General features: G+C 52.2%; 1 protein-coding gene across 1 annotated transcript; it reads right to left on the bottom strand.

Moving 5' to 3' along the window:
- Positions 1-22: 22 nt before the first annotated feature.
- On the bottom strand, positions 23-10,560 carry LOC103667706 (synaptophysin). The gene is made up of 7 exons (XM_040631653.1): positions 10,521-10,560; positions 9,283-9,348; positions 8,002-8,126; positions 5,093-5,288; positions 4,183-4,374; positions 2,722-3,052; positions 23-582 (listed from the first exon to the last, which is right to left on the bottom strand). The coding sequence occupies exons 1-6, from the start codon at positions 10,554-10,556 to the stop codon at positions 2,726-2,728; spliced, it is 942 nt and encodes a 313-aa protein (XP_040487587.1). The 5' UTR covers positions 10,557-10,560; the 3' UTR covers positions 23-582; positions 2,722-2,725.
- Between the last annotated feature and the right edge of the window lie 629 nt (positions 10,561-11,189).

Raw genomic sequence — 11,189 nt, 5'->3', positions numbered from 1 at the left:
CCCCTCTTCCTTAGACTCTAGATCCAGTATGTCTGAAACCCAAACCCCTTGCTTACTAGTCCTCTTCACCCCAGAGCGCCTCTCCAACTCCACCTTGGGTCAAATCCCCCAATCTGCCTTTCTCCGCTCTCAGGGTTGAATTTCCCCTAATGGCCCCTGTTCAGGCATTGCTGGAGGAATCAAGGCCAGTTGGGAGAAGGGAAGGGAGAGAGGGGAGAGAGTCTGAAGTCACACCGACCCTCCCCACATAGCTGAGACCTGTCTTTTCCCTGTCCCCCTTTCAGAGTCCCCCAACCTCAGGGCACAGGGCCAGGGAACAGAGAGGGGCCAAGGGATGCAAAGGAAGGGGTGGGAGGAGAGGGGCCCACTCAAGGTCAGGCCCCTAATGCATGAGGGGTGTGGAGTGGGGGCAGGGCTCAGACAGATAAATAGATATTTATATATAATATATATATATATAAACAGCAAAGAGAGTTAGAGTCTCCTGGCTTGAGGGGCGGAGACCTGGGGTGTAGGGGTAGAAAGGGGGGCAGGGCTTCTGAGCTCTTGCCCGCCCATGGGGTCCTCCCGGGCTGCACTGACCTGTGGAGACAAAAGACACAGAAAGGAGAGGGGGGTCCAGATATAGGCTGTGCCCTTAGGGAGGGGGGCTGGGTTGCTATGCCTCCACCTTGGCTTTATCCTCTGCCTGCCATGCCTTTTCTTCCTTCCTTCTTCACTCATAGTCCTCGGGTCAGCTTCATCCCAGCTACCCCTTTTGGGAAGATATACCTTGTGCCCACTAGGTTAAGTACCAAAGACATTATGGTCCCTCCTCCCCCAACCCAAAAATATCCATTAACATGTACTGTTCTAGCCATGGGTGATAAACTGTATTGGGCAAAACAAAGCTCCTTATCTTTGTGGTGCTTGCATTGCGGCAGAGGAGACAGACTTCAAATAATAACAAAAATGTGTAAGTGAGTTATCTAGTCTGACATCAGATAGTAGGTGCAATGTAAAAACAAAAGGCAGACCAGGGTGAGGGGAATTAGGAGTGCCAGTAGGGAAAGAAATGTTGCTGTGGTAAGTAGGGTAGTCAGAGAAGACCTCATTTAAGAAGCAATATTGGAATAAAGAGTTAAGGAGGTGAGGGAATGAGCCATGAAGATAACTGGGATGAAGAACATTCCAGGCAGGGAGAAGAGCCAGTGCAAAGGCCCTGGGGTAGAGCCATGTTTAGTGTGTTTGAGGAACAGCAAGAAGGTCAGTGGGGTTCGAGCGGAGTGAGCAAGGGACAGTGGTAGGAGGGGATGTCAGAGAAGTTGGTAATGGGGTCATAAAGGGCCTTGTGGACTGGGTTGTGAGGACATCAGCTTTGACTCTGGATGAGGTGTAAGTCACGGGAAGATTTTTGAGCAGAGAAGCATAAAATGAGAGTGAAATGTCTCATGTCATTTCTATTTTTTCCTCAATAAATGTTTCTTAACATTAGTAGGGCTCTAAGTGATGTGTATACAGCATGAGTAAGTCATGGTCACGTCCTGCAGTTTAGTGGAAGAGATAGTCAATGAACATATAAACTAACAATTACAGACTGTGGTAAGAAAGCACAGGGTACTATAAGAGAGATAAGAAAGGGGATTTGTAAGAAGCTGGCCAGGTAAGGTTCTCAGTGTGTGTGGGTGCAAAACTCCAGGGGGAAAGCAAGTACCAAGGCCCTGAATTTGGCATGTGTCTGGAACACGGTTCGGGGTGGGGAGTGGGAGGAGGTGGGAGGTCAGAGAAGGGACGGGTGACGCTTGGTGTCATGCTTGTTGAAGGCTTTGGCTTTTAAGGTAAGTGAGCTGGGAGCCCAGGTGGAGCTCTGAGCACAGGAGGGCCATATCCTGATTTAGGATTTAACAGGATCCCTCCCACTGCTGTGGGTAGAACAGAATGGGAATGCAGGTAGAAAGCTGTGAAGATGTCCAGGGGAGAGGACAGTGAGATGGGAAGACTATGGATATATTTTGAAGGTAGAGTTAACAGTTGAGTTTTTGATGAACTGGATGTAAGAAACCTAATAAACTCCTCCCTGCCCTTTCCACCCTGGCCAAGTGCCAGAAGCCACCTCCACCCACGTGTTGCCATCCCCCTGCCCCTTCCCAATTCCCTCCCTCATAGGCGAGGAAATCACACCTCTCTTTTCAGGCCCGGCAAGAAGGACCGCTCCCTTTTTCTTCCGTGAAATTCCACACCACCTCCCTCACTAGAGGGCTTAGGGAGAGATGGCAGATCTGTCACCTCCTCCGGGACTGGTGAGCTTGTCTGACCTTCATGACCCAAGCCCCTTTACCCTCACCATCTATTGGCCTTATTAGAACATATTGGCTTATCAATCACTTCTGAGGCCCACCTCCACTTCCCTCCGTGGATTCGTGCACTACGCCAAGTCCCCTTGCCATTCCCTTCTTTCATTGGTTGCTCTGCCCGCTTTTCTCTCCCCTCCCTTTCCTCAGGGAGGGGCACTTCTACTTCTCTCCCATTGGCTTTTCATTCTGCCCATCTTCAAGCACCACCCTCTTGCTCTCCATTTATTGGCTAGCTTTTCGTTCTTCGCTTGTACCTCCGCCTCTCTATTGGCTCCTTCAAACCCACCCTGTGCCGACGTACCATTTACTTTTGACTCTTATTGGTTTACTGACCCGCCCGTCTCCCTTCCTGTATCCTCCTTGGCAGTGCCGCCCGTCCGTCACTCACCAGACTACATCTGATTGGAGAAGGAGGTGGGCGCACCCTGAGGGCCGTAGCCTTGCTGTCCGTAGTCTCCCTGAGGCCCGTAGCCGCCGCCTCCGCCGCCGGCGGGCTGCCCGTAGTCGGGTTGGTAGCCGCCCTGGGGCCCGTAGGAGTCCTGGGGCCCGTACCCGCCGGGGCCCTGCCCGTAGCCCGCCTCGCCATAGGCGTCCCCGGGCGCTGGTTGCTTCTCGGGGGCGCCGGGAGGTGCGCGCATGAATGGGGCAGCCCAGCCTGTCTCCTTGAACACGAACCACAGGTTGCCGACCCAGAGCACCAGGTTCAGGAAGCCGAACACCTGTGGGGAGACAAAGCCTGGCTGTCGTCGTGCACCCACTGAGTTGGCCCCGGGGGACGTCGAGGCCGCACGCGCCGAGCATAGATCCTTGGCCTCCCGAAGGGTGGTGGTTTCTAAAACCCAGACCCTCTGGAGTCCTGGCGCATGAACGCAAATGTGCAGAAAAGTGACCTGGGGTAAGGGGCATGGGACGTGTTAGAATTTAGACTATCGGGGATATTGACATCTATCACTATTACATACACACAATTATACATGTATAAAATAGAATATAAATTTGTAATAGAGTAAAATGTTAAGCAGAAATTTTTATTAAGTATGTAGATATACTATTAATAGATACATATATACACATATGTATATACGCATATACAAAGTATATAAATATATGCTTTTATATTAAAACAAATTATATAGAGTTTAAATATATACAATATAATTGGATTTTGGGACAGGAAGTAATATCTCCTCTTTACAGTTGAGGAAACTGAGGCCCAGAGAGGTTAAGATGCTCAAAGCCTCATACCCAGCAAGTGACAGAAAAAAAAGTGGTTATCTTAGTATCTGTAACACTTGTATTACAGCTTAGCACATGCCAGGCCCTTCTCTAAGCACTTTGTATGTTGCTAGTTCACTGAATACTCAACTTTGGAGCAGGACTGAGGCTGAGAGGCGGAGTAACTAGTTTGAGGTCCCAGAGTTGCAGGTGGCAGAGCTGCGAGTGAAGCTCAGACAGTTTGACTCGGGCCAGTAGGGGGAGTCCAAGTGGGAAACATTTCAAGTTATTCTTTCACTTTGCATACTGTATAAGGACACTGAGGTCCCAAGACGGTACTGAGTTGCCAGAGATTCTACACGACTAAGCCGGGCCTGGGATCCAGATGTCCCAAACCTAATCGGAAAGAAAGTCTCATATTCCCCTCCTGGGTACTATTTGTGGTATTGCAGAGGTTATGATTGCTATCTCATCCTTCAAGGCACTGTTGTTGGCATACCTCCTCTAGGGAGCCCTCTTGGATCTCCTTTGAATTCTCCTCTCATTCTCTCCACCACTCCCCGTGCCAGACTGTGAGTTTCCCAGCCTCCCTCCCCAACTGGCCCACCGGCCCAGCTACCTTCCCAGGGCTTACCACTGAAGTGTTGAGGCCAGAGGTCACAGGGTCCCTCAGCTCCTTGCACGTATTCCCTGTCTGGTGGCAGACAGACATCCCTTTGATAATGTTGTCTGGGTCAGTGGCCATCTTCACGTCTGACAGCCCCTTGGCCCATGCTGATGAGCTAACCAGCCACATGAAGGCGAACACTGCCGTGGCCAGGAAGTCCTAGGACAGGCAGGGGAGAGGCAGAAGGCACTGTGAGCAGACTGCTTCATGTCATGCCACGGGGCCTCCTCAGATCACAGGCTTTCTTGGGAGGGGGGAGGTCCCGCAGAAAAGCCCTGTCTCCCCCTGCCTTTTCAGCTCTGAAGCCCCCAATACTCACTTGAAGATGAGCATTCCTAGCTCGGGCGTGTGTGTGTGTGTGTGTGTGTGTGTGACAGAGGATGTGGGCGTGTAATTGTGATGTGTGGGTGTGCGTGTGGGATTTTGTGGGATGGTTTCCGAATCTGTGGAAAGTAGCGTGTCTTTCTACTTTTATCTGAATGTGGGAATTTATGTCATTTTGTGTCTGGGTTGAGGGTGTATGAGTACAGCTGTGTAGGAATCAATGTGTCTGGGTGGCATGATGACAAGCATGACTGTCACAGTGAACCTCTGTGCACCTTTCTTTGATCTAGACTGTGTGGTTGTGTGCGAGGTGGCTGATTTCCAGGGGTAGGCCTGTCTGGGATTCTGTGTGGGCTCTGAGTGTGTCCCTGTCATTCTATGATTCGGTTTCTTTGATGCTCACAGCAGCGGCAGCAGTAACATCTGTGGCTGTTATGGTGACTGCTGGCATGTGGGGCTGTCTATGGTTTGGTAGTGGCCTATGAACATGGCCGTGTCCCTGAGGCTCCATGTCCCCTGGGGCCCTGCACTTGAGTGGCTGTGGGGGGCTCACCATCATGGGTCCTTTGTTGTTCTCTCGGTACTTATTCTGCAGGAAGATGTAGGTGGCCAGAGCCCCCATGGAGTACAGAAAGGCAAACACAGCCACGGTGACAAAGAATTCGGCCGATGAAGAGTAGTCCCCCACCAGGAAGATTTTCTCAGTGTCCCCTCGGCAGGTGGGTGCATCAAAGTACACTTGGTGCAGCCTGTGGAGAGACATGGCAGGTGTGGTCCAGGCCCTAAGAACACTGCCATGCACCCTGCCCAGTCATGGGTTCCCCAGACTCTGACAAAGTTCCAGGAAGAAAGAGGAGGAAATAACCATTCACAGAGCACCTACTGTATACCAGTCACATTTTACTGATTGTTTACAGCATTCCGGTGAAGTAGGTCTTATTCAACCCTTACTCCAACCCAGGCACTTTGATCTCTTGGTTATTTGTAGAACATACCAGGCACCCTCTTACCCCAGGATCTTTGCACTGGAATGCCCTTCTCCTCGATATTACTCCCTTCATGTCCTTCAAGTTTTGCTCAACTGTCACCTCAGTGAGGCCTTCTCTGATCTCACTATTAAAATCAAATGGAACCATTCCCTCCCAGTACTCCTTAGCTCCCTTCCCAGCTCCGTTTTTCTCTGTAACAGTGATACCTCACACATCTGTCATGTTATGTGTTTTACTTTTTTCCTGGATTTTTCCCATAATTAAAGGAGGGCTGGGCTTTTTCCTGTTGTGTTCACTGCTGTATCCCTAGGACCTAGAACAGTGCTGCCACATAGTAGGTTCTCAGCAGATGTTCATCAAATGAAATGTACAGAGGCTCAGAGAAGTGCATTAACTTGCCAGAAGTCACACAGCTGGGGAGAGAATGGCACAATTGGGATCTGAACCCTGTTTTCCCCTACATCATATTGACTCTTCTCCCTACCCACTTCAGGTCCCCAAGAGAAAAGAAACGTTTGCATAGCAGAGGAGAGCACAGAGACTACAAAACAGAAGACAGGAGGGTAGAAGGGATCCTGGAATATGCAGAATGTATGTACGTATGTGAGGTGGGGAGGTGCAGATTGGGAAGGTGTCCTGGGACTAAGGCCTTTCCTGCGGTGTAATGGAGGTCATAGGGAGAAAATGTGTGTAGGGAGAAGGTCTGGGGTGGGGTCCCCAGAGGTCTGGCCTCAGACTGGGGGGGGGGGCAGGATCCTGAGACTGAGCAAATGGTGCTAGTCCCGTTGTGTAGCAAAGGTCCTGAGGGAAGGGGCTTATACTTATTGATCACCTTCAAGGCACTTTAGATAATTGCTTCACTTAATGACCCTCCCCCTCAATTCTGTAAAGCAGGTGTTAGTATACCCATTTTGCAGATGAACAGAGGCTCAGCAAGGTTGTGTTGAATTGCCCAAGGTTGTATAAATGACAGAGCTAAGAGTTGAATCTGGGTAAGTTTCTGGGCTCCTAGTAGGCTGGGTTGGGAGAAGGGGGTGTCTTATGGGAAATGGGGGCCCCATGGGGGTTATCAGGGCAGTGGGGGGTCAGTCAGGGGGACCATGGCAAAGACTTTTTCCCCCAGGAGACTTGTGGGTAAAAGGCAGATCTTCAGGACTGGAGGTCCTAGGTGAGGGAGCTACTGGGGAGTCCACATGTTTCTGTGGCCTTCTGGATTCCCAAAGGACTCCCAGCAGTATTCCATGCTGCTAGGTCCTCTTCCTCCCCCAAACTCTGTTCCCTGGCTTCTGTGAACCAGTGGATCCCTGCTCCTCACTGCCCCTCAGGCCACGCCTCCCCGGTGCCTCTTTTTCTTTCAACCATTGCTCAGGGTCTGTCCTGGATTTTCCTCTCTCCATTCTTCCCTCTTACCCTGGGTGATCCCCTGAGCTTACATTTATCCTTAGTGCTCAGAAGTGCCCAATTTCCAACTCAGTCCCTAACCTCTTTCCTGAGTCGCTTCAACTTATTTATTTTCTTTATTTTAACAAGCCCTTGAGGAGCGCTTATTATGTGCCCAGCACTGTGCTAAGCTCTTTACAAGTATTAGCTCCGTTACTATTCATCATAACCTGGTAAGGGGTATTATTATCCCCTTTTGCAGATGAGGAACTTGAGACCCGGAACAGTTATGTGGTTTATCCGAGTAGTGGGGGAGCCTCAGCAGCCTCTACTGAAATTGTGTCTGTGGGTCTCTGTCTCCCCCCTCCCCAGGAGGGAAGCATCATGGTGAGGGCAGTGACCTTGCCTGCTTGTGCTCATCCTCATGTTCCTAGCACCTGGCACACAGTATGAGCTCAGTAAATATCAGAATTGCCTGACTGGGTTTAATCATTCCCTACAGCTAATCAGACCCCCTCCTGATTCTCTGTGATAAAACCCTGCATGAGGATCTCCACTTTGAATTTCTCCCAGTCTACAATCATCCTTTTTATTAATTTATTTGTTAAAATGTTGGCTCCATGAGGATAGGGAGCTTGGTCTGGGTTTTTGTCTTTCCGTTATGTCCCCAGCACTTTGAGTAGAAACTGGCATACAATAGGTTCTCCAAAAAAAAATGTATAACAGAATGAGTGAATGGGAATTAAATAATATTGGCTGATATTAATTGAGCAACTAGTGTTTTAAGGCTATTTATCCATATATACTTCTACTTTTGAATCTTGTTTACTGCCGGTCTCCTGCCCCTCCCCATTCACTAGAACACAGCCAGAGGGCAACAGCCTATGCCTGTCTTGCTCACCAGATGTCCTAGATGTCCAGAGCAGTGCCAGGCACAAGGTAGGTGCTTGGTGCATGCGCAGTGACCTGAGCCAGTGTGGTCTCCTGAGGTGGGGGCTGAACAGGAGCCACTGGGGAGGTCGTGTTGGCCAGTCCTAGCCCACCCCACCCTCTCTCTTGGGATCCCCGGGGTGGGTTGGGGTGGGGGGCGCACCTGAAGGGGTACTCGAATTCAACCTCGATGCTGAGGTCACTCTCTGATTTGTTGGCACACTCCACGCTCAGCCGGAGCTCCCCGGTGTAACTGCCGCATGTGGCAAAGGCGAAGATGGCAAAGACCTTGGGCAGCAGGGATGGGGATGGTCATGGTGAGCCTGTGTACACGTGGGATGGGATGCCCTCCTCTGGACAGATCAGGGCCCAGCACAAGCAGCAGCAGATGGACCAGTCCCCACCCCCACCCCCTAATCAGGGCTCATCGGCTCCAAGGACAAGCTGATTACAGGGGTGTGGCTGTCTCTTCCAGTCTCTCTCTCAGTGTCTCTCTCAGTCTCTATCTCTCAGTGCTCTGACCCCCCTCGTTCTCTCTTCTGTCTCAGTCTCTTTATTTCTCTGTCTCTCTTTGTATTTCTGCTTGTCTCTGTTCTCCGTGTCTCTATTCTCTTGGTATCTGTTTCTCTGTCTTTCTCAGATGTCTCTTTGTCTCTGTATCTCTCTTTTGCTCTTTGCCTCTGACTCTAATATCGATGTAGGTCTCTTTCTGTCTCTTTTTTCTCTGGCTCCATCCGTATAAATGTATGTCTCTCCCTATGTGTGTTTCCGTCCTTGGTCTGTTTGTCTCTCTCTCCCTGCTCTGTCTCTGACTTGGTCTCTTTATCATGCTCTCTCTGTCTCCCTTGTGCATCTCTTTTTCTCTGTGTATCAGTTTCTCCTTTCCTCTCTCCTCTGAGTATCTCTCTTTCTCTGTTTCTGTCTCTCCCCCATCCCATTTTTTTTCTGCCACTCTTCCTGTGTCTGTTCCTCTTGGCATCTCTCTTCTCTGTGCATCTCTGTCTCCCTTTTTCTTTGTCTCTTTCTGCTTGTCTCCACTCTCTCTCATCTCTCTATCTTTTCTTCTCAGTATTTTCATCTCTGTCTCCATCGTTCCCTGTCTCTCATTCTCTCTGTCTCTTTCACTGTCTCTGGATTTCTCTGGCTTTGCATCTTTTCTGCAGCAACCAGCTTCAGGCTCCACCTCCCCTGCCCCTCTCTCACCTCAAGGGAGGAGGTAGGACGTCACATTCTTCCACCACACAACGGGGGTACCCTTGATCTTACATGACGTCACAGCACAGCCCATCTATTCTCTGGCCCGAGCCCCTTGGGACCTCACCCTGGATCCCAATTCTTCTATACCCTTCCACCCCCACCCACCCATCCATTCATTGCTCTCCACCCCTACTCTTCCAGACCCCACCACCTTCTTCTCTCTCCCCATGGCCCAGACCACACTCACCCATTGCAGCACCTTCACGAAGCCAAGGGGCTCCTTGACCACCCGGAACTGACCCCCGGCCACCAGCTGAGGAGAGAAACGGTGGGGAGGGGGTGGGATTGTTGGGGATGGAAAGGGAGGTGAGGGGCAAGGCCACCAGGCGATGACCCCTGGGACTAGGGCATGTGACCTCCGGGAGTGAGTGATGTTGGGAGAGAAGGGGTGAGAAGGAGAAAGTGACACTTCAGGGAAGGTGTGAGCACAGGGTCTCTGAGAGAAGACCCTCGGGGCTCAGGACTGGAGGGGAGGTCTGGGGAGGTGGTGAGGTTGATGGCAGAGGGTTGGGGTTAGGAAGATGAGGATGGGGTTGGGACTAATTAGGGAAGGGGAGAAGGTCTGAAACAGTAAAGGTGAGTCAGATGGTGAAGGGGATCAGGTGGAGAGAGTGAGGAAGGAGTTGGGGTTCATTAGGGTGGGGGAGGGGTCTTGGGTGGTGAAGGTGAGTCATAACAGGGAGGGAGTCAGGTTGGCTAGGGTGGGGGAGGGGTCTACAGCGGTAAAGGTGAGTCAGATGGTGGTGGGGGGGGTCTGAAGTGATGAGGATGGGGAGGGATTGGTACTGGTTAGAGAGGGTGAGGTTCTGAGGTGGTGAAGAGTGAGATGGCAGAGAGGGTCTGGGCTGATTAAGGTGGGGGAGGGCTGGGACATGGCTTCACTGGATATGTCTTGGGGGAGGGGAGGCTGGGGTTTTGGAGAGGCAAAGTCGGATCGTCCCCTTTGGTCTGCTGTGGGGGAAGGGGTGGTCATCTACTGGGGTACCTTCTCTGGGAGGGGCAGGTGTCAGCCCTCCCCCCATCCCCCATCCCCCGCCCCCACGCCTTCTGTCGCTCTATTTCCTAGCTCATCTACGAGCAACCCCCATCTTCCTTCCACTCTTCCTCCTCTCCCCCCCCCCGGTGCCCCTACTCTAGCCCCAAGACCCCTCTTCCTCTCCTCACGGTCGCCGGTAAGGAACCGGGCTTCTGGCGGACCCCGCTGCGGCAGTGAGGACGGCCCTTGCTGCGGCAAAGGGCGCGCTCCTTCTTTTCTCCACCTCCCCCTTTCCCCCTCGCCTGCCGCAGACCCCAGCCCCAGTGCCGAGGACCGAGTGTCCGCTGCCAGGACCCTGGCCACCACCTCTCAGAGTCGCCTGATCCGCGGCGATCCGGTCGGGGAGGCCGGGCAGCGGCGGGCTCTGTCCTCGGTGCTGGAACGCGTACCTGATTCACCACGTCCATGTCTGCCAGCAGCAGCATCAGCAATGCGGGGGGCGGGAGGCGCCTGCTAACAAGGGCGGGCGCGGGGCGCGGCGGGGGCGGCGCGCGATCGTCGGAACAGCCCAGGCGGCCGCAGCTCCGCCCCTCGCGCCCCCGCCCCACTCGCGGCGCGCGCCTGCACTCAGCCGGCCGTGCCTAAATCTCGCCAGCCGCCATTCCATCCCTAAAGTTGGATCCGCTAGAGCGCCCTAGGAAGATGCGTGTCTCGGAAAACGCGGCTAGAGGGCTGGGGAGAGGAGGACCGTTTGGTCCTGCCGTACGACGTTTTTGCCAGGCCCTTTACTGAGTTTGTTGACTGTGTGCCTTACAACAGCCCTAGGTGGTGGGGACTAATTAGCCCCGTTTTTACAGATGAGGAAGATGAGTGCCAAGGGAGGTGAAACTGCTTGCACAAGGTCGCCCCGCTAGTAATTGGCAGTGCCCAAAGTCTCGGTGATTTAAACATCGTTCAAGGTCTTAAAAACCCCTCCCTCCCCCTCCAAACATCTTCCCTATTTCTCTTTCCTTTGAGTCAAATTTTTGCTTGCTCCAACTCTACCCCCTTACACCCTGTTTATTCCTCAGCCCTTTTTAAATTGGACTATCCCTCCTTCGTGCTACTACAACTAGGCC

This window comes from Ursus maritimus (genome assembly GCF_017311325.1).
Source record: "Ursus maritimus isolate PB19 chromosome X unlocalized genomic scaffold, ASM1731132v1 scaffold_X1, whole genome shotgun sequence".
Taxonomy (NCBI): Eukaryota; Metazoa; Chordata; class Mammalia; order Carnivora; family Ursidae; genus Ursus; species Ursus maritimus.
Note: the sequence above shows the minus strand (reverse complement) of the source record. Positions and strands in the feature narration are given on the sequence as shown.

Excerpts from the sequence above, each read along its gene's own strand:
- LOC103667706 (XM_040631653.1), bottom strand. The coding sequence starts at position 10,556 with ATGCTGCTGCTGGCAGACATGGACGTGGTGAATCAG. Across the intron at positions 5,289-8,001 it reads GAATTCGAGTACCCCTTCAG|GCTGCACCAAGTGTACTTTG; the intron begins GTGCGCCCCCCA and ends GTCTCTCCACAG. Across the intron at positions 3,053-4,182 it reads CTGGCCTCAACACTTCAGTG|GTGTTCGGCTTCCTGAACCT; the intron begins GTAAGCCCTGGG and ends GTCTCCCCACAG.